This window comes from Molothrus ater, chromosome 1, assembly GCF_012460135.2.
Source record: "Molothrus ater isolate BHLD 08-10-18 breed brown headed cowbird chromosome 1, BPBGC_Mater_1.1, whole genome shotgun sequence".
In the NCBI taxonomy this organism is placed as follows: Eukaryota; Metazoa; Chordata; class Aves; order Passeriformes; family Icteridae; genus Molothrus; species Molothrus ater.
Genome location: NC_050478.2, coordinates 113,205,939 through 113,233,243, shown reverse-complemented (window position 1 = coordinate 113,233,243; position 27,305 = coordinate 113,205,939). Strand labels below are relative to the sequence as shown.

Sequence of the window (27,305 nt, the reverse complement as noted above, 5' to 3'; positions counted from 1 at the left end):
TATGAACAGCAAAAATATTCTGTCTTAGCAGTGCCACATGGATTTCCTTCCCATGTGACCTGCTTCCAGGGCTAGAAGATGTAAACCTAGTCAATGACTAGTAATGAAGTTGAGCAGAGGAGCTCCAGTGAAGGCAATACTTTGGTAGGTTCCATAGAAAAATTCAGTCCCATTCTGTGGTGTCAATATATGTCTCTGAGGGCAAAATAAAAGAATAATAAAATAATAGAAACAAATGAGCAAACGGAGAGAAAATTTTGGATTTATTTTGCAGCTGGTTAATTAATATGGTGCTTTATTTCTCAGCTGATTAGTGCTCCCCTTTCCCTCTTCACTGAACTTAACCATCAGCTTGACAAAAGTAAACTCATTATATGCACCCAATAAAGATGCAAAAGCAGGAAATCACCTAGGAGGAAAGAGAATGGCACCTTGCTTCAGTTATTCTGGAAATCCACAGGTCAGACCAGTGTATCTTGTGCAGTACACTGACCTCTAAAATATGTAGTGTGATAAAACCCTTGGTAAGCCTTTATTAGTTGAACACTGTTTGATCTCCAATCTTTGTGGGATCACAGCCCCAAAGGTGAGTGAGGATGGCCCAAGCAGAGGAAGATGTGGGGAAGAAGCTGGTTCCCATCACCAGCAATGACACAGTCCCTGTGAGATACAGCCCAGAGTGTGTGCTGCCTGAGACAACCAGAGAAGGGTATGAATGAAGGAGCTTGGGGCAGATTCAGAATAGTTTAAATCTCCTTCAAATCTAAATTCCCCCTTTTCACATCTTACAGGACGTCTCAAATCTTTTTTTCTTTTTGTTCACTCTTATTAAGTAAATATCTAAGTGGTAACTTATGACAAAGAGTTACACTTGCCACAAAAATACCAAAATAAAATATTGTCTGGTATAATTTGAAAACTGTGTATTGCTTTCCAATCTGTCAAGACCACCTGGATACAACTGCTCTTTAAAAGTTGAGATTTTATTTACTAATTTTTGGCAGATCTATTTAGGGCTTTAGGAGGCAAGGTTTTAAACCTGTGAGTTTAATGGTTCCTTTAGGTCACTACCTTTTTTGTAAACTTTTCATTAAGTGTCATTGTCAAAAATTAAAAAAGCTGTTTTGAAGAAGCAAACTTTTACGAGGTTCATAGTTTGTGAATTCACCTGCCAGAGACAGACTACCACTTTCCTTGACATCAAAACAGAACCAAATTTATACACACTTCAGACTTTGCTCACGGCTTCTTGCTCAATAAAAAAGGGGGGAATTAAATAGTTTCCTTGTTGTACTCCCAAGGGAATCCCACTAAGTTAAAGCACATTTTAATCTCTTGAGCCGGCAGCTTTATTAGTAAGCGTTCCCCAATCTTCAGGGAAATCTAATTTCACAAATAGATCACAGTCACTTCAAACGCAGCTTTCAGTTGCCATCCACCGGGGGACAAACGGGGAGGAGGAAGTCTGTCAGAAAAGACCCTCTCTGAGCCCAAGAGTGATTACCAGAGGTGTCTCCATCGACTGCCACCCACCTAAAGTCGATAGTACTCAGATGAGTACGCCGGTGCGGACTATATAAGAGAAGCGCATGGCCCTGAAGGGCGCATCCCCCATCTCCGGGCGCAGCACCGAGCGCCCCACTCCGCGCCCAGCGGAGCCTCCGCGGGGACACGGGCTCTGCCACGGCGGCACCGGGGCTCGCTCCGCAGCCCGCACGCACCCGGCCGCACTCGCCTCTGCCTGAAGGTAAGCGGCCGCCAGCCGGCTCTAAAGAAGGGACCTCGGCGTGGAACGAGGAGGTGCCGCTGCCCCGACAGCGAACCGCGGGTCGTTCCCCGGTTACTCCCGGGTTTGCCGTGCGCCCCGGCACGGCAGGGAGGGAGGGAGGGAGGGAGAGCCCGGAGCCGTCGGGGAAAGCCGACTCCCTTGAGGCTCCGATTAACTCCTTCGCCCAAGAGGATTTGCAAGGCAGGCCAGCTAGAAAACAGTTTGTAAATAACAGAATTTCCCTCCCTCCCTCTTAATCCTGCCCGTTCTCTATAATTAGAATAGCTTACCTAGGGCATTAAGTGCTGCTCTCGAAGCCGCAGCCTGTGGTAATTGTTTTCGCCCTTTCTACCCTGATGTGCGGCACTTCCAGCGTAACCTGCCCCTCAGTGAACTCCATCCGACTGCCGTCCGTGCTCGCTCCCCGAGCCCCCGGTGTGGCAGCGGACAAGGCTGGCCCATCGCGGGGCTCCGCCGGCAGAACCCGCAGAACCCGCGGGCGCGGGGACTCCGGGGCCAAAGGGAGCCGAGCAAATACCCCGCCAAACCCCGTACCGCGAACATGTGCGGCGCGCTCAAAACCCTTCCCTTAATCCGTGTCTATTAAACGCAGCCTCCGCGGAGCCGGGCGAGCGGCACCGCACGGGGCTGGCGGCGCCGGCGGGTGGCGGCCCCTCGGTGTCCCCGCTCCGCGCCCCCTCTGCCCGGCCCCGGCGTGCGGAGCGGCGGGCGGGGGTGCCCCGGGCGCGGCATGGGGGGCGGGCGGGTGGGGTGCGGGCCGGGCCCGGCGCTGACCGCCTTCGCTCTCTGCCTCCTCCCAGCGCCGCAGAGATGCGAGGGGCGAAGAAGCGGCAGGCGCTGCCCGCCATCGTGCTCCTGCTGCTGGCCTCGGCCCCGCCGCCGCCGGGCGCCGAGGGCAGGGACGTGCCCGCCGCCGGAGCCGAACGGGGGGCGCTCCTCGACATCCTCCTGCAAGCCCTGGGCGACGACGGCCGCCCGCTGCCGCCCCGCCCGCCGCGGAGGGAGCGGGTGATCTCCCGGCGCTACAGCGGCGGCGGTGCCCCTCCGATAGACCCCCGCGCCGCCGCTGCCGCCGCCCCGCCGCCCCCGCGGCTCTTCGCCGCCGCCCGGCACGGAGGTAAGAGACAGGAGCCCTGGGAGGCAGCCCCCTCAGATCCCGTCCCTGCCGCTGCCTCCGGCGGCCGAGCCCGACGGCTCCTTTGCCGGAGCACCCCGCTGCGGGAGGGACGGAGGGAGCGGGCGAGCGGAAAGCGGGTCGGGGATGCTCTCCCGCTCCCCGGGGCAGCCACGGCGGGGGCTCTGCCTCTGCTGAGCTCCAGCACCGCTGAGGGCAGCACAGCCCAGCCCCGCTCACCGGCTGGAGCTGTGGGAGATCCGAGACAGAAGGGAGGACAGGGTCACCGGGGCTTCGGCACCTTCGGCCGCGGGGTCAGCTGCGACCCCCACTGATCTACAGCCCCTTAGAGCAAGGCTTCCAACTTCCCTATACTGCAGCGCAGCACTGGGGGAGCCCTGTTTCTCCCCAGTCTTAGGAGAGCTGCTCTGACGGGCACAAAGAGAATAAATGACCAATCTGAGTGACAGCTCTCTGGATGTACTCCTTTAAACTTCCTCTCCAACTTTGCTAGTTCCCATGTGATGCGCTTCTCTAGTTTCGCAGGGCAGGTGCAAAAGATCCAGACAGAGTTGGGCATGGGGCTTATCTCACCTTTCGGAGGATGCTCAGACGGGCAGGGAGCACTGGCACGGGCCAGGCCTGGCAGGGACAGCAGGGACAGTTCAGGACCAAGCACAGCTGCCTGGTGATACTCACACAGCTCAGGGCCAAGCACAGCTGGCTGGTGCTAGTCACGCAGTTCAGAGCCAAGCACAGCTTCCTAGTGATAGTCCCACTGTCCTTGCCCAGGAGACTGACACTGCTAGGCTTGATGCAGAGCCGTGCAAAAGCATTTCCTCCTGGAGTGGAGCTGCCTGAGGGGTTTGTGTGAGTTAGGATGGTGCGGTGCCACAAAAAAAGGACAGTCTAGTGACTGTCCCTGGCTGTGGCCCACTAATATTTTTCTCTTGTTGCCTGCCACAGAGCTTGCTGGAGAGAAGCCAAACTAAGGAAACCCAAGGAAGTTCAGTTTCTTAGGGATTTGTGTCCCTGGAGAGCGCCCTTGTGGCTGATGGCTGGTAATGGGTGAAGCTGAGATGCAGCCCTCCTCAAGTCTCACTGGTAGACTTACTCTTTTCTGTTCAGTAGCCTGTTTTAAATGAAATTAAGCTCCATTTTCGAAAAACTTGAAGTTGGGTGACAGATTGAGAAGTTAATAGGCGAATAACTGATTGGTAGGGCACACTTGCTCAGGGAGATTGCTGCACATTCTAAGGAAACTGGGCTAAAATTTATCCATCAAAAAGTAAACAATGCTCTGGCCATGGAAGCTTCTTAGCCTGGCCTGCTCCAGGTATTGAACCTGGGGTTCAATACCCCATCTGTAAGGGGTTGTAATGTCCCAGTGAGCTTCCAGATATTCTTGCTTTTTCAGATATAAGGTCTCTGGTAGTTATGGAAAGGCAGCCCAAACCAGATTGCCACAGATTTGTGTGCTGACTGGAGAAGATGCTGCAGGTTATCAGCATGACTGGTCATATCTGTTTATTTACTGTGGCTTGAATTCTTTATGTGCTGTGGACAAGACCACAGCCCAAGAAAAAGAAAGTAAAATGTTTTTTCAAGGCAGAGTACATGAAGTCTTACATTCTTCTTTTCAAGAGAATGAAAGATAGAGTAGTATAAACCTGAGAATTAGTCTCAGGTTTATACTTTTCCGTAATTATTACAAGAATTACTATTATCAGGTGGTTTAAGAAAAAAATTCTGTTTTGAACAAATCTCTCCCATTTGAGATATTTGCTCTTAACTAAATAATTCTATTTAACTATAGAAAGTAGAAATATTTCATAATATTTATATAACTGTGAAGGGGAATTTTCTTAAACACATCAGTATTATACACAGTAAGATGGTGTTTTCTGTTAGTTATTACTTTTAGTAACTATGTTGTACACAAAAGGAACAGATGAACATTCTTAGAGAAATTCTCCAGTTGTCCCTGACATAGGTACAGTGTCCTAGGGGCAGCCACAAAGGTAGCTGTCTCTCCAGCCTAGAAAGAGCATTCTACAGTTTAAATAATAGTCCCATTTTTATATTCACCTCATTTTTTGTTACCAATACCAAGGATACAAATTAGTACCTGTCATGATGGTGTGTACTTGTTTTTTGGGATAGAGGACTGTGACAAAGCTTTTCTTACAAGTAATTAACTCATTTTTATAACTCCTGTCACCAAAACATTAATGGCAGCTTTTTATTCCAGCTGGTAGTACCTGATCATCAGCTGAACAGAAGGCTTATCTTCCCCTCAGACAGGAAAGTTGTTGCATTCAGTTGAGTATTCAGCCAAGCATTTGAAACTGGAGTTATGTACTTTGATTGTCTGTAGCTGCTGAAAATAAACCCAAGTGTCTGATTTAAAAAGCAATTGAGCAGCTAATTACTTTTGTTTGAAACAAAAAGCATCTGGAATAGTGCTGTATACAGAATAGAGAATGCAAGACAAATGATTTCTGTGTGTTTTCTCTCTTTTTTTTTTTTTTTTTTTTTTTTTTTTTTTTTTTTCTGTGGATGCTACTCTGTATTATCAATGAGTTGAATAGCAGGAAGACTGAAATGTGCTTCCTCCCCTGTTATCTCATTCCCTCACTCTCAGGACTCTCTCCAGCTTTAGTCTAGCCTCTCACTGAGCTGCACCTCCACACTCACCTTTCTTTTATTTCATTTAGGGGCTTGGTTAACTATTTGTATTGTGAGAAAGCTGACCTGGAGTACCACTGGGTGAATTCCAGGGGCAGCACAGGGCAAGTGGCTACAGCACATGTCCAGGGGTGAGCTTTGAGAGAGGATAGGACCTCCTCCTTAGATTGATGGGTCCTGCTCATTTAGCTGAGGCTGTAATGGAAAAGCACAGCATCCACAGGGCACCTTGATGAGGCAGGAAAAAGAAGAGTGAAACCCTTACCTGTCAGACATTGTACGTGTACCACTCAGTTCAGATGCATAAAGGGGATATGAAAGCAAGAGTGGTTTTGTTCTGTGATATCCCATCTGGATGTGGCTTGCAGGTGGTTCATGGACAGCTCCCAGGCCAGAGCTATGCCATGGGAATACGAGTTGTGCTCTACTTCCTGTGATTTTGTCACAGAGCAAAGGGGCAAGCCTGAAATAGAGTGGACACTCAAACCTGCTCAGCTGTGTGGGACAGTGTGATGCTGTGACCTGCCTGGAAAGGACTATTTAGGTCTTTCTTGCCCCTTAATAACCAGGGTTGTATTCCATGTCATGTGCTTCTTAACCATTAGAAAATTTGTGTAATGGTTCTTGTATGACCCTTCTTGTATGCAATAGAAATACCAGTTTCACCAACACTTTAGCTGTCTTAACTTCTTATCTCTTTTATCCCTACATGTTCAAAAGTCTTATCTCACACAGATCTGTCCCTGTTTTTCTTGGTGACCTGATTAATGAGAACGATCACTTTGAACAGTAACTTTAGAAGAAATTCCAACTACCCAAAAAGCAAGCTTCGTATTTTCTAGGACTCCTGGTAGGATGTCACTAAAAATACAAGTTGTTCCTTAGAGTTATTATATCTAGTAGGATTAAAATTTCTGTCATAACATCCTTTACTTGCCTGATTTCCATGAAGTTTTTATGCTTGAGTGTGATTTTATATTTTTCACTAAGAAGTGTCTTAAAGTTTTTTAATCTTAGTGATGAAAGCTCTTCAATGGGTAATCTTTTTTATAACTATCCCCTGCTTCTGATGCATAACTGTGGTCAGCTTTTTGTATGAAGAAAGTAAGTATTTTCACAAAGAGAAGATTCGGCTTCAGGTTATTTTTGGATGTCACGTCAAGGGAACTAGAATAGTTTGTCATTGTTCTTCGATTTTCTTTGTTACATTTTTCCAAACACTTTCTTCAAAACCAGAATAGCTTCCATATAATTAGATTTAAAGAACCTTGAGAAATAAAAACATCTGCTTTGACTATTCTTTCCTTACATATTGCCCACCACAGTGGAGAAAGGAGCTATCTGAACTTACAAGCGTTAGGGGGCTGAAATTTCCCTTTTGTCCTGGGAGACCAACAAGACATTTTAAAACATTTTGAGTAGTCATTTGTCAAGCATGAAGGAATGAAGACAAATATTGCTCTGAGTTTAAGAGTATGTTCAAATTAGCCTCCTGAGCATATCTACCTCAGATTTAGAATAACATATCAGAGAAGAGAATTTGGTCCTCAAAATATTTAAACTTTGAGGTTGCACTTATAAGTTCAGTTTTATGCCAAAATTTCTTACACATCAGCAGCAGAAAAAGTTGTGCTATGACATAGTGCTAGTTTAAACATTATGCATCATGAATTAGGTTTGAAAAATATGTTTGAGTTTTATTTTAGTTTATGGTTAAATCAAACCCCTATATCCTATGTAAGGCATAAGAAAAGTTTTGGTTTTTTTCCTCACTTAAAGAAATCTCCTGTAATGATAATTTCTCCTGTAGTGATAATTACAGCTGGAAGTCCCTAATTCTGAAAGACCTGCTGTGCCTAATACTAAACTACTTCAGTGAATGTAATTACAGATCTGGAATAAAAAAAGGAGACCATTGAGGATTGTAAACTTTGTCTCTAAGAAATTAAAATATATGATATGACATAACACAGTGTTCTTTGTAATACTTAAGCCTCATCTGATTATTATTCCTGTTAATAAGCTAGTGCTTTTTTTTTTTTTGTACTGTGTTAATAGGAATTGCTGGGCATTCAGGAGACTTAGAAGCTTAGAAGAAGATGAGAGTTAATAAAAAATTACAGAGGGTTTGGTGGAAAGAACCATTATCTCTGCTTGTACCGTGGTTAGGTGTCAGTTCCACCCAAAAAATACCAGTGGGCAGGATAGATTTTCATTTCCTTTGGTGAAAGGAAGTCCCAAACACTGCAGAGATTGTCTGTTCCTTCAGTTCTGCACAGTGCTTGGACCAATCATGGTTATGATGTGTCACATCTGTCACACTGCTGCTACATTCCTGTCCCTGCCTGCTTGGGGTTTTAGGTGTATTGTGCAATATGGTTTTTGACAGCAATACTCTGTGCTTGGCAAACAGAACTGCCACTGTAGAGCCAGGCCACTGAACAAAAGGCATCTGAAATCTAGGACAAGACAGAAGTCTTCCATATTGTGGTGGAGAATATCAAGCCCATGGACCAACCCTAAGAGCTGATGAGGGAGTGAGCAAAGATAAAATGTAGTTGTTGCATATATGGAGACCCAAAATATAGTGAAGTATGGAGCAGTGCTTCAAATGAAGTGGTCTCCAAGGGGCTTTGCTCTCACTCCCATTAATCCCAGTGAAGGATATCTGAGACATTGTGCTGTCCTGGCACAAAAAGGGAGAAGCCCTGTTGAACTGCAGTACCCTGAGCAGCAAACATGCAAACATTTCAGAGTCCACTGTGCTGTCCCGAGAGCAAGATAGGATGTCAGCATATGGAAAAGCTTTTCTGTTGAGCTATTGCTTTGATAAATATGAGGAGGTCTTCTGGGTTTTGTTTTAGTCCTATTTAATATTTTTATAGGACTTTTATTTAGCACGACAAGACACCCTATTACTAGTGTGTGCAGCTCTGGCCCCAAAAAAGTGAATGTCAGAATTTTCAATGTATTACACCAGGACTGGCTCTGAAGTACACCAGAACTTCTCCAATATGCAGCAAAGTGAATAGCAAAGAAAACAGAAGTTTTGTTTCAAAGTAGATCTGCATCCATTACCATCTGTAATTGAGGAGCAGCATGAATTTTGTATAAGCCTAGCTTGGCCCTGAGCCTGTGAGCGAACTGAAGAGCTGATATATATATATATATATATATATATGTGTGTGTGTGTGTGTGTTCGTGTGTGTGTGTGTGTGTGTGTGTGTGAGTGTTTTTTCCTTTACACTATGCACAATTTGATTTTTCTATCAAGAAAGAATGGCAGGTCTCTGTGTTTTTGTGGTTTGTTATTTCAGGTGCTAGTCTGCCAGGGAAAGCCTCTGAGAGGTGGGAGAAAGGCAGTGCACAGGTATAAGGCTTTGTAATACATTTATTGTTTGATAGGTAGCCTCTAGCCTTGAAAGTACACTGCTTCAAGTGTGGAGATGATGTTGCTTTTTGAATAAGCATGTATACAGGGAAAAGGATATAAAAAGAGAATTATACATACATCCATGCATCTAGGCACACAGACTTCTCTTTTAATTAATAAGGTTTGAGGGCAAAGTGCATGAGAATGATGTGATGTTTTAGACCCACATGTGATTTAAGAGATATAATTCACCAATGTGAATTATAAAGGCTTATGTTTTCCAAAGTGCCAACACAGCATAAAAATAATTGCAAAGTAGTCGTTACTGTGGAAAGCTATAAACAAAACTTCATAACCAATGAGATGCCCAAGACAGATGCACTATCTACAAAAAGAGCCACTGAGAGGCTGGAGAGAGAAAGGGGTGACTGGTTTCATGCCTAAAGTATACGTAAGGCCACTGTCTGCATTGAGATCATTTTATTCTTAAGAAGATCTCTCCAAGTCACTTAAAAGTAGTTTTTGCAAGGGGAAAATATCACCCTTATTAACACCTGTTTTCTAGAAAAATAAAATTTTCAGTGGTTTATCAAGTACATTTCACAGAAGTAAAAATACCCCAAAACTGAAATTGAATGTTATCCTATATTAGTAATTTGTAAGACTTGCTTTAAAACATACCAAATAAGTACACTTTAATAGTCATGGTAAATATCACATCCATTCAGATGACATTGTACTGAAAAAAAAAGAAAACAGTTCAGTTGTTTGCTTATGTTTGGTTTTGGTGGTTGATGGTTAGGCCTTTCTATTCAATTTAAGGATGAGTGCTTCATTTTGTCTCTTGTGAATTAGAGGTTACTACTTTTGTGTAAGTCCTAGAGGCTATTACTCAAGTTTTGTGGGGTTTTAATGTTGGCCAATTGGAAAACAGTTGCTCTAGTGAGGGGTTTAATTGACTATTGATTACATACTGAGGGCACAACTCTTTAGGTTATAAACAAGATTTAACACATGAAGGATCCAAGCATTTGATTGATTAGTGGCCATTTTGATATTATCCTATGTTTTATCATGTCTGCTTGTGCAAAAAAATCATTGATGTGCAGTGCTCCACTGATTTTACCAAAACACTGCTTAAAAACGTGTTTGTTTAGTATGGGCTTTAACACCAGTGAAAAATACTGTTTGGAGTTACAAATTGTGGCTACTATTTGATCCTAATTCTTTGTTTCTAAAGACAGAGTCAAAATGTATGTAGCCAAGCAAAAACCACTCATGGTAAAGGCACAATTTTGAATGCTAAGAATAGGTAAACTTCTTTTGTAAGTGTCTTGCTGTTGTTGTTTTTTTAAAGTCTAGTACGTTTTTATTTCTCAATTCCAGTTAGTTGGTTCTATTGCATTTTAATATGTGTTGTCTTACTACACGGTTTGAAATCCGTGTCTTTGGCTTAAAGAAAAACATTTAAAGTTACATCAGCAAAGCAATTATTGTCATGTTCCTTGCAGATTTTAGACAGCATCCTGTGTGACATAGCACAAATCTAATTAAGGCTTTGATACTCAAATTATTTTCTCCTTTTTTACTCAAGCCTGTAAAATAAAGTGAAAAGCAAAATAAAACCCTACTGGAAAACAGTCAGACAATTTTTCTTCCTTAACCTGTGCTGTTTATGATGACTTTAAAATGAAGTGTTGGAAAATTCATCCTTGTCAGTATATTTGGCAGTAGTGGATGTATGCCCTGGATTAGTAAAACCCTTAAATCCCATTGGATTAAAATAAGTAAGGAGATAGCTGTGATGTTATTACTCTAATCATGATAGAGTAATTACTTCTTAGTGTGTTAATCACATAGCATGCCTAATACATGAGAGACTTCTCTGCTGTCACAGAAATTTCAGTTTAGGAAATTTAGGAAAAAGATTTTCAGAACTTGTCTTTTACACAGCAAATGAAAAGTGATGACTGAGACATACTAATTAGAGGGTTTCTTGTGGCCTTCAGGGAAACCTTCTGTGTCAGAAGGCAATCTAGAGCAGGCTAATTGCCTGCATTTGATACTAGGCACCTAAAGTTTGAATGGACCTCTTGGTCACTAGTAAATCAGCAAAGTACCACAATTTGGGCTTCCCATTATTATAGGATCAAATTCCAGGTTTGTATATGAAGATAACATATACAGATTTCCCCCTTTATTCAGTACTAAGTCACTTTTCTAGATATCAGGCAACTTTCATTCTTTCAGAAAAGGGATTACTAGAAAATAAATCATTTGTGTGGATAAGACTGGCAAAGGTACTGCAAATTTACACTCATATCTGCTTCTCATGAACAGGGTGGCTCCACATTACCTGCATGATGGAGTCACTCCATGCATGGATGTGTGATTCAGCTGCATGGGGATATGGAGGATCACTTATGTAAGATGCAGTCAGGGCTTTAAAAATCCTTGAAAGAAATCCAAACTACACATTTATACTGAAGTCCACTGTCCCAGAACTGAGCAGCACCTCCAGAAAAGCCCTCTTTACTCTTGGCTGGGGTAGCTGTTTCTTTCCTGTCAGAGCAAGGAGTGAGAGAAAAAGAAAATCTGGAGATTAAGTATTACAAATATGTTAAGTGTAATCTTAGAATAAATAGAAAACTTCTCAAGTATTAGGGGGGGCACTCTTTCTGCATTTACACTCTATCTCAGAATGCCAGGATAACAGTGACAGTAGTATAAAAAATCAGGGAAATATTAAAGTTTCTCAGTCACAAACTATAGAAAGTGTTTTCTGCTTTTTAATTTAAGGTTAACTCTTTCTGCTCAGCATCTTTTGGCCCACTGAAATGTATGTTTGCATGTATATTACACCTGTTTATGAAGATCAAACCTCCAATATTAGTATGTGTAACTAGCTCACTATCTTTGATTCATTTATATGTAACACTCACATAAAATATTTTGATCGTAGTTATGCTTTATAAGCGGTCTCCTTATGTAATTACGATAGAGTAAAATGACCTTAGCCTGAGTATAAACCTGACATATGATCCCTGGAAACATCTTCAAAGTAGTAGTTTAGAATAAAGTATCTATGATGGAGAAATGGTATGTTATAAATCCACCTGTGACAGTTCTGTATCTGTTCAAATTCGGAAAAAAATAGAGACATTTCTAAAATAAGCACAGGAAATGTAAAGTACAGTTAAACATTACCATTTGCACAGCAATCAACCTGGAGCCTATTCATATTTAGAAAAAGAGCAGGGTCTAATTAAGCTCTGGCAAACTCGATTCTATTTCCTTTCACACCAACAGAGTTTGCTGTGTTTGTTAGTGCTGAGTTTGGCTTGCATGCAGTAAAGCACATGTCATCAGTTTTCATTCAGTCAATTCAACTAGTTCATATATTGCCTTTGATGTATTGCAGCTGTTCTTGTGTTTAATTTATGCAAATATTCCAAAATCTACATTTATTAGCAGCCATGATAGCTAAACCAGAGTGCTTTGCATAGAGTCCTGCAGAATTGCACAAAGTGAATTTCCTCTTAATACTTACAGATATGTAGTGTCTGTATCTTATCCTATGAGTGGTTTTGCCTTCAGTCTGGAGCCCTCCAATAACTTTCCAGGCATAATTTGGAGTCTCTTGATTCATCTGAAATATCATCTGAAATATCTTGATAGTTTAGTGATCCTGAGGGGCTAATAGACAAATTAATGAAAATTGTTTTCTGTTATAGAAAAAAATAGGATTTTTTTCAATAGATCAATTTCAATTCTATAGAACTGAATAGGGAAAGATAGCTTCAGTAAATAATGCCTTGAATAGTTCGACCAGTCTTTTCTATGTGCCTCATTATTTTCAGTGAATTATCCTTTGTAAGTTTAATGAACAATTAGCATTGTAATACATATTTCCTCTTGGAAAGGGGGAAGTACATATGTACAGCTTAATATTCAAAATAGCAAGGGTTTCAAAATACCCACATTTTCTCATTTCAACTGTTTGAGGAATATGCCATTCTGTTTATTAGATTTTTTTTTAAAGAGGGATCTTTTGCTTAAACTCATACATCAGATCTGTAATAGTTTTGAGATTTTTTCTTTACTTTTCAAAATAAATATGTATTTTAGTGTTTTATATGTTCACATCTCTGGCAGAGGAGAAAAAAAAATGAAGTATGCACAGAGTATGTTAACCTAGATCTTTATCCTTTCTAGTTTTAACTGTTTTCTGAAGTGATCATTAATAGTAATAGCAGAAAAGTAACCACATACTCTACAATTGGCTTATTTCTTGATCCCACAGCATTTTCTGATGGAAACAGGGATTTGCTGAGAGGGGAAAAAAAAGAAATCCATCCTTCTTAATGTTCTTTTGCCAAGCTAATATAAGGGTCTCCACAGGCAAGGATTAACTAATACAAATATGCTTTCTGAGCAGCTATTGAAGAATTACTAATAAACATAATTACAGCTGAGTTCAAGGTATCCAACCTTGTAAATATATCCTGGTATAATTTCATTACGCTTGACTGAAGCCCTAGAAGAAGCCAATGCTTCAATCTCTTTGTTCGAGTCTTAATGAATTATTGGAAAGTGGCTGATTAAAAAGCATTGAATCAGAAGAGGCTGCTGCATTCTAAATGTTGCTCTCTTTGATGTTGTTTACCTCCCAAGTTGACTCATTTCCTTGGCCAAAAATCTCTGCACATGAAGGTCTGAGCCTACTTTTTTGGACCATTATATTGTGTTTGGAAGATAAATGGGGTAGGTAGCTGTTTGTTGAACATTGTAAGTGCTCAGTGGAACTCACACCTTAGAATAGAATTCTCGCCAGAAGTGGGGCACAACTGTATGGTGGCTAAAGGGGAAACAATGAAATAAGTGAGATACCCAACCAGACCTTTAATTTCTTCTTAGAAACCACACTTTCCATACTTATTCCTTTTTTTTTTTTCTTCTGTTTGGTAACCTGTTTGCTACCAGTTTCCAGTTCCCTCTGAAATTGATGACTCTTCAGCTGCTCATGGCAGAGTCTCTAATGTGAAAATATCTGTTTGTGACACTGAAGTCACTCTGAGGCACTGGGGAAGAGCTGTGGCCTAGACTATGTACCAGCATATACTTGTGGAGAGCTCCAGATTTTTGTTAATCAGAAAAGAGCAGAGGCATAAGGGATGAGGATTTGAGTGCATCTTGAGATTGGACTCAGATCCTTGACAGTCTGAACATATTTAAAGATGTGGATGAAGTTTCAATAATTGGTGGTCCCTTTACAATGTCTTAGCATTGTCCATTACATCCTGCAGCACACATAGGAGGCAATCCCTCTGTGAACCTTCACATTTCCCAGCAGATCAGTTCCACACTGCATTGTTGGTTAAAGTAGACTCAAGTAAGTGCAGCGTTTAACTGCATCCTGATTCTTTTCATCCCCAATAAACTAGTCTCATCCAAAGTTCTTCTCATGGCATGCATCCCCTACAATAACATAGAGGGTGTCATAAGGTTCCCCACTCATACAATGGTTGACAAACAATCTGTTCAGATTGTGTGGAATTTTTCAGTTGAACCTGTCTTCAGCCTCTGCTCTCTTAGAGTGGAGATGGGGGCTAAGAGATTGGCATGCTTGGACTGAGGCTCTTTAGGGGTGACCTTGCACTTTGATTAAATTATTAAGCATGCCCTGCACAGATAGAAGTGACCCAGAGTACATGGGTTTAGAGCTTCTGAGGTATCTCACTGGTACACACCCTGGAAGGATCCTCAGTTGTATGTCTTCTGAAATACCACAGAAGAAGCACCAGAGCAGACTATGCTTCTACCTCAGTCACAATAGCCTAAGGATTATTTCAAATTAACCATATAGGTTTAATTTGAAGAGGCAAGTATGCAGACTAAGGATATTTGAAGCATGGTAATGAGGAATGTAGCCCAGGCCTAGTAATTTACTCTTTCTCATAAGGGTACGGTAAATATTCAGAGGAGTGAAATACCATGAAAAATAGAGGAGGAAATACCATGAAAGCTGATTTTGCCAGATGGGTAAAGACTTATTAATGCTGGTAGAATCTCCAGCTGGGAAAATCCATGGTTGTTATGGACTCTGTGCCACCAGAACAGAAAAAAGGGTTGGCTCAGAAAAGAGAATCTGGCTCAAAGAACTTAAAATAAATATCAGATGTCAGAGCTGTGACTTAATTGTTTAGCTAAGTAGATCATGTGAATTACACACAGATTGAGGACCTGGTTTTGCTCCTGTTGAAATCAAGGAGAACAGAATCAGGGCATAGTCTCCTTCCAGCGTTTTTCAGTCCTCAAAAATGTGTTCTTTGAGAGTACACCAGCTCCTAGATTAATTGTACCAGCCAGGAATCCAGAGAGCTGCTTCTACACAACTGCTTTGTGGTTTATTGCTGTAAACATAAGCTAAGATTCTAAACAGAACCTATTTTCTTAGTTGCTCTTGGTTTTTATTCCAACAAAAAACAACAGATTCTGTCACTAAGGACCACAATTGGAACTCCTGGTTCAGAGAGTGGTTTTTGACAGTCTCAAAGAGATACATTGAGATGTACACTTATTTTCCTCGCTTTATTGTAGTCTTGCATTACAGCTCTTCCAGTCTTGGAATTAGACCTGTGCCACAGACATTAGCGTATGAATATCCCCTTGGGAAACTGTAGTTTTGAAAAACTTATAACTTCATAGAGATATTTTTTTCTTGTAATGAACATCTAAGAGATGCTTGTCACTTTTATGAATAAAGGGAGAATCTTTTTTAAATCACATCACTTTCAATCTTACACTAATGAATGCTTCCTTTAGTATTTTTAAATTCTCTATTAAAAATTAAAAAACAAAACAAAACAAACCCATATTTAATTATGAAGGCCTTATAAGAGTGAGAAAAATATCTAAAGAAGGACATTAGCACCTGAAATCTTGAAAGGAATTTTTTGTTACAACCAAAATTAAATTATCTGGAGCTGGCTGACAATCTTACATTCAGGAAGAATAGGATTGTTTTGGGAGAAGGCTTCACATGTACAATTGAAACACATTTCCATTCTCTGTCTAAGATCCTTCACATAGTACTAGTGACAAGGAGAAATACTGGGAGATGTGTGACAAAAAAAATATTTGGAAACTTCTACAGCCAATTTATAGACTGACATATATTTGTACAAATTGTGTCTGGATGATGAATGACTTGGTACAGCATGTAACTGATACATTGTAAAGGAACAGAGAGAAATTATTTAGTATCATATTTCTAGACATACTTGGAAGATGCTTTGGGAAATATTCTGATTTAGATAGGGCTGTTCTTATGTGCTGGTTTCTGCATTCATACTGCAGCTAGGGCTCAGCTTCTTCAAGTTTGTGATGATGATAATACCATTACAGTAGTCTTTTAATCAGAACTGAGCTGTGATTTCTTTTTCTGAGAAATGGAATTACAGTGTCTAAGCACTTAGTGAGCAATTATGTTTCCTTCATAAATGGTGAATTAAAGAAAAATCAAAGTTTGAGGGGAAGAGGAGGAACATAATATTCCCAGTGTTGAAAAATGTGTATAGTCCACAGAAGGAGAAGCTATTCCACCCCATTCCCAGTCCACCTATCCTGACACTTCAGACACGATCAAATGTTTCCTCTGTAGCTTGAGTGGGTTAGCTCCCTCCAGCTTCAGGTTATGTCCTTCCCACAGTCCAGAGCCCAGTCTTGGAGGAGCCAACTTTAGGGATAATCTGTTGCCCTTAAGAGGATGTTGAACTGGTGGCTGGCAAGCCCTTTCAGGCTGTAAATAGTCATTGCTGTGCTGAGGTGGGAAGGCCTCCCTGGAATTACTGTTCATGCTGCTAGTCGTCTTCATAGCAGCCATTGCTAACTATTCCTGTCACTCTCTGCCCCCACTCGCAGCTCTGCAGAGTCCAGACAAGGTACAGAGGCCAAGCAGAATGCAAGGGAGGGGAGAAGGCAAAGGGAATGGCTTGGCAAGGGTAGGGTAGATGCAGGGAAGAGTGGGAGAAGTATTTGTCTGGATCCTTACCATGGATGTGAACAGATCTGTATCATCCTCCCCTGACTGCAAATCAACCTTTTCTGCTTCTAAGGCTACTGGCCGGCCTTGGTTAAATATAGTTGTCCTCCACAGCTTCTGAAGGATTGACCTCGGTGTGAGTAAAGGTGGGAAGGTGTTTTGTATCCATTGAAAGTGCTCCAAGTGATGATAAGATGAACACCAAATACTCCTATACCTGTTTCTCCTACTTTTGTTCTCTTACATCTGGATGAATTTTCCAGCCTCTGCCCTTGCACTGTCACAGGTGCTTTTACTTTTGAACAGCATGGTGATGTGGATCACAGAGAGTGGGAAACTGAGAGTACATGAACAGTTGTGGTATCTCAAGGATGGTTCTAGGAGTTCAAGTCAGAAAGCTGGGAAAGGATAGGACTTCTGTATTCTTTCCAGTTAGCAGCATAATCAAATGAAAAAGCAAAGTCAAGTAAAATCAGTATGTGTTTGCTTTGTTTACTCTTATTGATCTGATTTTGTAAAAGGTTTTATTGAAAAATTGATTTCACCTGAAACATAGGAAAACCTGGAGACAAAAGTTTGTCTCAGAGAACTTTGTGTCACTTCTCCTTCCTGCACTTGCATGAAGGAAGGCAGGTTTCCCCAGTCCATCCCATGTTGTGCTGGGGATGGACTGTGCTTGCAAGACTGCCATGATCCTAGCTGCAATAGCACAGCATCCCTGGCCGGGGCAATCTGCTCTCAGTATGTTCTGTGATGTTTAATAGAGAGGTACAAGGATTACAGGACTGAAGGTCTTGCTTTTTAAAAAAAAAGACTTCATTCATTTTCTACCACAGATGAATGGAGAAAAAACTGCAGCAGTGAAGAAAATTTAGAATACAAATGAGCATAAATTTAGAACATAAATTTAGAATAGAAATGAGCACATAACGCCTTCTGAGACAGCAGCACAATTATGGCTCTGGTGCTTCAGAAAGAGAAACTTGAAAAAATGGATTGCTTTAAAAGTTATCTGTCTCATGATGTACACCAAAGTTCATTTGCTTTTCCAAAAACAGTGATGTTTAACAGTTTGAAACATCCAAAAAGGGCCTGAATAACAGGCAGTTTTTTTTCATAAGACCTAGCACTTAATCAGTAGGATGTTACTTACAGATTTGATGGAAATGTGGCAAGGAGCTTGAGACATTTAATTTCTAATCCCAGGTACACTTTCACATGTAGTAGCAAGTAAACTGAATTAATTCAGAACCTGTCTCCATTTAGTGACTTGCAGTAAACAAAGAATGGAGGATTTAGGGATAAAACACAGTGGCAGATAAATCCAGTTCTTATCAAGGTTTAAGAACATGTTTTGGTTCATGGTTTACAAGCTTGCATTGTTTTTAGGTAAGTTGTAGGGTGTGATCAGAAGCACTCTAGGAGAGAGGTAGGAGTAGGGATTTAAGGGGAAATCACACCTCTTCTGCCATGATCCAATGGGGATGACAGAACATAAATTGGTAAATAAATTAAAATTGGTATTTCACATTTAGAATAATTTGGTTGAAGCCTATTGGATTTATTGAATCCAGCTATTAGCTATTTCAGGAAGCACATCCAAGAATCTTGTTCATAACCTTTTTCAATAAATGGAATGTGCCTAGCTAATGTAAGACTTCTCTTGCCTGTGTATCAGTTATTAGAGATAAATAAGTACCCCTTTATTCTTGAGGAAAGATCCGAGTCACGTCTTTTGTGTTACTATTTATATTATAGTATGTACAGAATTTTCTGTACTATTTTTAACAGTGTTCCTAAAATTTACTGCCCCATTGCTCAAATAAATTTTATAAATCCAACTGAAACTAAGTGTCTCACATTTGTCATTTTTTTTCTTGGTATCCACCTGAAGGTCTCTGTAATAATGATAAACCTGAAAACTACTTGAGTAAAAAATGTCTTCCATAATTCTCTTGCAATTACATGAATGGGGAGCTGTTGAACGAGAGAGTATACAACCATCAGTAAAAGTAGAATTTTACTCTGGTCACTGTAAAAAGGCAGCATTTCATATTAAATTTCAAGATTATTTTCAGAAATCTTAAAAAAAAAAAGAATATTCCATTCCAAGCAAAAGGTGAATAGTGAGAAATTTGCTATACTTCAAATCTATTCTCACCTGTAGTGTGCAGGGGTCAATCCATCAAACAAATTTTATGAGGCCATATAAACATAGATCTACAGACAAAAATCTAAGCATGCAGAACTAGGAAAGCTGTGTGCCTTTGCTCTTTGTATGTTTTTAATGGGCTTATTTTCACATTTTACTACCATTTGTAGATGTTTTGGTGGTTTTTGTCAGTTTTGGGAATCCCACTGTACAATAATTTGCACATTTTTTAAATGCCCAATATTTGCAGTATTGCGGCTTTGGTAGAACTAAGTTGATTGTAGCTATGCTCCTGAATGCCCTGTGGATATTAATCCCCCTAGTTTTAAGGGAGCAGCTGATGTAGATAAGACTTACAAGGGTGAGTAAGAGAGGTGGGACACACATGAGTAAACATTCTGGGATAGGAGTGAATGGTTGACTCTAGAGCGAAGAGAGGACAAAAATAGAAATCGTGACTAAATGCCAGACTGTGATTTTGGAAGCTAGTTCTTCCTTTTATACCCATCTTTAGCAGAGTTAATAACAACACTGAGTTTTTTTAATGTAATAGTCTTGACAATGTGGCTGACATGGTAAATTTCATCAACCATTATGAAAGCAGATGCTGGTACACTTTTTCTTTGGGGTGATTCCATTGTACGTCTAAACTGCCTGTTGCCACAGCCCACTTCATTACTCAGGTTTATGGTGAATGTTCCAGAATAAAACCTTAACATTTTATATATGCAAGACCACATATTCTGTTCATAACTAAAGTTGGGAGAACTTGAAGATATATCAATTAATCTGCATTTAAGAAGAGTATTATTTGCCATGTTCACATCAGAAAAATATTACTGGAATGAATACCAAGGCAAGTAAGTGTTAAGTCATTGGTTTAAGTGTCCCTAGAAGCACTGTGTCAAGCCTGGACAAATAATTAAACATGGAAGCATGTATTAGGCATGGGAGCAGAATTAGCATTTTAGGACTTGACTAATGAGGTATTATAAGATATCACAATGTGCCTTCCAATTTTTGTATAAGTAAAGTTTTAATGCCAAACAAAAATTTTATGGACAGCAAATAAATCCAAAGAGATTGGAGTAGTGTTTATATCTACTCTTTCAGAGGATAAATTGACCAAGTCATTAATTATGAATTCTTAATTGCACTCTACGTGTAACCCTTAAGCTCTGGAGTATACTTTGTGTTGTGGGAACTGAAAGAGATCCCATTAGGCAGGATAATGGGAAGCCTGGTAAACTCTGCTCACAGAGCAGGAAGGCATGCATGAGTAATTTCAGCATATTCTACATTCAGTAGATGGCAGTGGTATGCAGTAATATATTAATTCCGGATTTTCTCTTGAGCAGACACTCTTGCCTCTGTGAATCCAGGCTGTGTTGATTTGGGGATTTATCTGAGGCTTCTTCTTCTCCAGAAAATACTGAGATACTAAATAATTCTTCACTTGCTAGAGTAGAAAGTGACAGAAAATGAAAAAAAAAAACATTGCTAAGTTATTGTAATCTTCATTATACAGCACTTGGAGGAATCTGGTAAGTTTTGAATTTCAACAGCAATATTACATCCGAAAAGGAATGTGTCTGTCTGGAGCATTGACTCATTTTCCATCTATGCTCAGTATGTACACATCAAAGTCTCAAAACAAAAGTATTCAGTAAGTGGGAACTGTGTGTGTTACTTAACAGGAGTAGTAACACGGACTTCTCGGAATACTGCACACAGAAATAGATATTTTCCCTTGTCTAAAGGAATGCATTGCAGACCTAGTAGGGGAAAGCTGGGTATGGGAGTTGGGGTAGGGGTATATAAACAAAAAATGTTACTAAGACAATTAGAAATTATTGCAAAACTTTTAATTGCAGAAAACTGCAAAAAAAAGAACAAAGCAAAAGCAGAAATTGAGTTTATGTAGTAGAAATTGCAGATGAGTAGTCTAAGAGAATTAAAATACATTATTTATTCTAATAATTTCTAATTGTCTTAGTAACATTTTTTGTAGATATTTTCTCATATTGCAGTTATTTCTAACACAAATAATATAAAAATTTTAATGATCGATGATTGATAATGATGGAAGGAGTTGCTCCTTTTTACACAAAGGGGTTTTTTCCTTCTCTATGGGAGACTGCAGTAGGAAAAGTGTTAAATCTATTAGTCTGTGGACTGAGTTGTAATACAACCACAAATTCATCCTAAGGATTCTGAGTGCTCTTAAGGACCTTAGAATCAATTGGTGGTCCCTTAGCAGGGAATAAAAATGCCCCACTTTCAACAAAGTGTACTCTGTTTCTCTGTTGTTTCAGACACCACATGAGGAATCAGGAAAACATTTCAGTCTATACCGATATGTTTATTGTGTGCAGAACAAAAAGTAATATCATTCTGGTAGCAATGGCCTAGCAGCAGATACAATATAGCATTTCAGCCTAGCCAAAGCTGCTGGAAGCCCTCAGTTTTTCAGGTAAGGTCTTTGTCCAGCCATGAGCCCAGAAGTAAGAGTTTTGTGTAATCTGGTCACAGCCAAAGTGTAAAAATGAAAGGAGGAAATTAAGACCTTTTAATTGGTTGGGGAACTGAAGAAAGAAGTATATGCTAATTGATTCAACCATGCTTAAGTCATCTGCTGCTGAGCGAAACACCTATGTTTTACTCCACACCACACTGAATTATTTTCAAATAAATATTAACAATTCTTTTCTCCACTAGGATGCCTTATCTTTGCTCTTTGAACTGTTTTCTATTTTGAGCAAAACTCTTTCTAATCTTTTGTTAAACTGTGGCAGTACATGTATATCTAAAAGTTGTAGGAATAGTTATGTATGTAGATTAAATGCAGACATTTAATTTGGGACATTAAATTTTTGAATATATATATTTTTTTAAGCATTGTTTTTCTAGGGTTTCACTTATATTTTGGACAATCATGCTGAGGATGCTTTCATCCTGGCATTGCAATGTCATTCTATTCACTCATCTTCCCAGCATATCACTTTACTTGGGTATTATTATCTTGTTCTGGTTGAATTCCATCTCTACCGCTTCAATTATTCTGGGAACATATAAAATTCTTTATGAATTTACATTTGAAAGATTTCGTTATCATTTTTATTTCCAAACATTCTATGTTCTGTGCTAAGTAAACCATCTTGACATTGTTCAAAGAATGCAAATCTCCTCCTAGTTGTTTTTCACCTTGATTGTTGCAGTAGGCAAGAGTTGCCATCTTTAGGCAAGGTGAAGAATTTGTAGAAAAGAAAAGCTCCATTCAAATAAACGTGAGTTGTCTGTGTAAGTACTCAAGATAAGTTTTGCTGACAGAGTTCTAATATTTTTGGGAGCATGAAATTTCAACCATTGCAAGTTTTATTTGTATACTATGAACCAATATAGCCTTTGTATAAGTTGAAACTTTGGAAAGTCTTTTCCTTTAAAATGTCACATTTATTTAAAACTCTCCTAAAACATACTGTGTTGTAAGCAGTTTCATGACTTGAAATGTTCTTTCTGAAAAACAAAACAAAACAAAAAACCAAAACCCACATGCTATTTTCATGCCAAAACGTTTTGGAAGCCTGCATCTGGGTTTATAATAGAAGAGTCAGCTGCATCTTACTGCTGACAGTTTTCTTCTGCCATTTCACAGACAGAACCAAGAAAATGCACAACTCTAGTGCATTGAACCAAGAAAATGCACAACTCTGGTGGATTGACTCTAGCTGCATGCCAGACACCCACAAATGCCACTCTGTCACTCCTCTATGCAACTGGACAGGGTAGAGAAAATATAATGAAGGTTCATGAGTTGAGATAAGGACCTGGAGAGATAATCACCAAATACTGTTATGGGCAAAACAGGCTGGAATTAGAGATACTAATTGAATTTACTGCTTAAAATCAGAGCAGGATAATGAGAAGTAATGTTAGACCTTATAAACACCTTCCCCCACCCCTCATTTCTTCTCAGCTCTACCTCCTCCCCCTCAGTGGCAGAGGGAGACAGGGAATGGATATTAGGTCTGTTCATTGCATGCCGTTTCTGCTGCTCTTCCAGCATGATATCCCTCCCATGGGAGACAATTCTTCATGAACTTCTCCAACTGGAGCCTATCCCAAGGGGAACAGTCCTCTACAAACTGCTGCTATGGGGGCCACTCTTTCATAGGGTGCAGTCCTTCAAGGACAGGCTGGTCCAATGTGGGTCCCCATAGAGTCACAGGTCCTAACAGGCAACCTTCTCTAGAGTGGGCTTCTCTATCCATGGGTCTGCAGACCTTTGCCAGGACTCTGCTCCGTCGTGGGCCTACCACAGGTTCACAGCTTCCTCTCAGGCATCCACCTACTCTGGTGTGGGGTTCCTCCAGGGGCTGCAGGTGGATCTCTGCATCCATATGGACTTCCATGGGCTGCAGGGGCAGAGCTGCCTCCCCATGGTCTGCACCACCATCTGCAGAGGAATCTCAGCTCAAGCACAATGGAGCACCTTGTCCCCTTCCTCCTCCTTCTCCACCTTGGTGTCTGCAGAGTTGTTCCTCTCAATGTTCTCAATCTGCTCTTCTCTGGCTGTAGTTACATCTGCACAATAACTTCTTTTTATTTTCTTCTTAAATATGTTATCACAAAGGTGTCACCACCATTTCTGATTGGCCCAGACTTGACCAGTGGAGCACTTTTGCTGTCTGATTGACACTAATTCTCTGAATAAACTAAAAATGTACAAAAGTTGTCTGTTGGGAGCATAAACAAATGGAGATCTTGATTTTTTTCTGCCTGAGGATGTGGAGGTTTTATGTTCCAAGTCAACAAACTGTTGTGTGGAGTTGGCTTATTTCAGGGCTGTGATCACAGTTCTTTTTATTTATACTCCATTAGGACATGAATGTTCCTGGCACAATTATGGTGACATGATTCAGGAGACAGTGCAAACACAGGGTAAAAATCAGCATGTGCTGTCACAACTTTGCAGTCTGAACAGACAAAACACAGAGAAACTGAAGGCACAGAAAGGTGAAAAGAACCATTGAAGGTGGAGCAACTATGTCTTAAGTTGCAAGCTGAGGACAAACCTGAGACCACACTGTAGTTTGTTTAATCTCAGAGTTTTTTGTAATTTCACCCAAATTCGTGAAAAATTAAACATTCCTGTCAGCTGCTGAATGCTGAATAACAACTGAAAGAATAATCTTCTCAGGAATTAGCTTTACAACAGTGGTTAAATCAACTTTGGAAAGTTTATAACAAAATTTGAGTGAGAGGAGCTGGATCAGGAATCAACTGATTCCTCGCTTGGACCTGGCTAGCTCTCTCCATCATCACATTTATCCCAGCTGGGATAAAACTCAGGCAGATCTACTCACCTCTTACGTAAAGCCATGAGAACTCTGAAATGTCCTAGCTTGATAGGACTAATGGTATGGACTGGTTTAGAACCAACTTTGCATTATAAAGTTAACCATTCTGTCTGTGAAGCGGAGCTGGAAAACCCTCAAAATTTGTCTTGTCCCTAGAGTCTACCATAAATATTTCTGCCATGTTGGACAGAAGAGTCAATAGAAAATCCATCTTAGCACCATTTAATAGTTGCCCATGGCCAGTGCTGTCTGTGGAAGGACAGGCAATATTTTGTCCTGGATGAGTAAATATTGAAGGATACGCATCGAAGTCCTAATGTAGATAAGAAATAAATCCTAGAACTAATGTTATTTATGATTATAAACTGAGATTATGCCCAGAACAAACACAGAGTCAATAGCTCAAGTGGCTTTTAACCCAGATGTACTCTGTGGTGAGCAGTGCAGACTTTGTAAGCCTGGACACAAGAATGCCACAGTCTAAATATTCTCCCAGATTAATAAAACTAATGTTACTATATCGCATAGCATATATACTGGCTGTATTTTAATAGTTTGTGTAATATGTTCTTGGGGCAAGAGTGGATTCAGTAAGCTCTTTCCACTCAATATTTTCCATTTATGTGGATTTCACACTTAAGACATTTTTTTTTCATTTTCCTGTTTCTTTTTTAGTTTTTCACAGTGTGACTTTGAAGTGTTTTGATTTTAGTAATACTTTGCCAATCTATTTTATCATAATAATAATATACATGCTTCTGCTTTTCTTTTGTGAAATTAGTATGTCAAAGGAATTTAGCTTGCATTGTGAGGATATGAGCCTTTGTTGTGAAAATGGACACCTTAATAAGTGATAGATAACACATAAAATATGACTGGAGCAACTAAGAACTGTTTAGAAGCCAGAAAAAGCTAGTTCAGGGGCTTTTTCATGATGAGTTTTTGCTGCTCTATAGAAAAGCTTGTCAGAAGTATGTATGGACTTGATGTCCTGCTTCTGGCTGCAGCGTCATCAGGAGTCAGGGACACATATTCCATTCAAAGATGTGTGTTAGTTTGATTGAAATGCTAGGTCCTTTGAGACCTCAAACTCGCAGTTGTGTACAGACAGAAGGGCTTGGCTACATTGCTGGAAGAGGGGAGAAAATGACTGTGCTTGTCCTTGTGCTTGTGCTGGGCAATTCATGCTTCAGGGAGAGTTGCCTCTGCCATTAGAGCAGAAGCGTTCCAGTAACCTGTGCCGCCTGTGATTCTCATACAAATGAGCTTAGGTTGTTTTTGTGCCGGGCTGGGGGCTCACTGATTGTGTTTCACCCAGCACATGCACTGTACTGTTAAGCAAAGGAGCCCTTGAAGGAAGCTGAGCCATGGGCACATGGTGAAAAGCTGATTGCTGCCCGGAGGGACAGCAGCCGCAGCAGGGGAGCAGCAGGCACGCAGGCAGCGACACTTGGCTGCTTTTCAACACACAACTGACCTAGATTTCCCTGTTGGGGCAGGCTGGTGTGAGCCCTGGGCCAGTGTGGGTTACTCATGGAAAGCAGACTCTGCAGTGTTCCTTCTCAGGCTTGCCACCACAGCTACAGCTGCAATTTTATACTTGCAGTGCATAGCTCCTTGACAGAGCATCAATCTGTCCTCCTGTTTCACCTTGTGGCCATTAAGAGGTGGGGTTTTGGCTGTATACAGGCTTTTCCTAAAGAATTTTATAGGGAAAATAGAGAATTTTATGGGGCAAAAAGCAGCTACTGTTTCCACAGGCCACAGGAAATTCTATGCACTTTGCAAGTGTCTGTATCTAAATGCACTTTGTCTGAGCAAGGACTGTCAGTTCCTAGCCTACCCTTCACCAGGCAGTGATTATTCATCAGTACTTGCCCATTTGAGGCATCTCATTCAAAACTCACACCAATTGTTTCCCTATTTTGCCTTTTTGTCTTCATTCTGTATCATTTTAAACTACCTGACTTTTCTTATCGGTAAAATTCTAAGTTTATTAGAGAAAGGGTGCATTTCTTCTCAATGAGAAGAAATGCAATGAGACCCTTCTCATTGCATTTCTTCTGCAATGAGAAAAGAAATTAGTTAAAACTGATATATTTAAGGAATATTAAGTAAAGTAGGTTTCCTAACCTTGATCAGTTGCAGTAAGACTTGGGCATTTTATCTTAAAATCCCAGCCTAAAAATACACCCATGTGACCTCTGAGAAACTGCCTAAAGCCAGTGGTAAGAATTTATCTTGGCAGATAACCAACATCTTCCTATAGTATGAAAGGAAACTAGCTCTCTTCTGAGCTAGATGTTAACTCAGATTGAGAATTGGAAAAAAAAGATGTAGGAGAATACAAAGATTTAAAATTACTTTAGATATAAGGAAATATTTTTAGTGAATAAATGTATTTACCTGCAGGTCCAAATCCTGCAGTTAAATACATGTTTGTAATGCTCCTTGTCTTACTGCCAGGAGAGGTTCTTTGAATTTGATATAACAGGCAGCTTGCTACTGTCTCCAGTAATAACTGCAGGTAATCAAAAATTTTGATATAGTTTTTTCTGTGGAAAATTCATGAGACTGGGGGAACGTGTACTGGTTCTGAGGGTATTTACTTGCATCAAAAGTTTCTGCTGTCAGCCAGAGGCAGCATCCCATTGAAAAAAAAGAGAAAAAGGAACTTTATCTTTTTGTGTTGTTTCCATTTTCTGTTCTTTGTGATTCTTTTTGTGGGTTCTGAGGCTTCTACTCTCTTGTACTTTCTGGGGAAAAAATGCCATAAATGGAAAGG

At 40.5% G+C, this 27,305-nt stretch overlaps 1 protein-coding gene across 2 annotated transcripts in view; it reads left to right on the top strand.

Annotated features, from left to right (window-relative positions):
- Positions 1-1,438: 1,438 nt before the first annotated feature.
- Positions 1,439-27,305, top strand: part of ALKAL1 (ALK and LTK ligand 1) — a 36,211-nt gene continuing 10,344 nt past the window's right edge. Inside the window, exons 1-2 of one of the 2 annotated variants that reach the window (XM_036379127.2) lie at positions 1,439-1,747; positions 2,590-2,906. In XM_036379127.2, coding sequence (XP_036235020.1) covers positions 2,600-2,906 — 307 coding nt within the window. In that variant the 5' untranslated portion in view covers positions 1,439-1,747; positions 2,590-2,599. The remainder of the gene's footprint in view (positions 1,748-2,589; positions 2,907-27,305) is intronic. The other variant, XM_036379125.2, reaches the window with a different exon arrangement.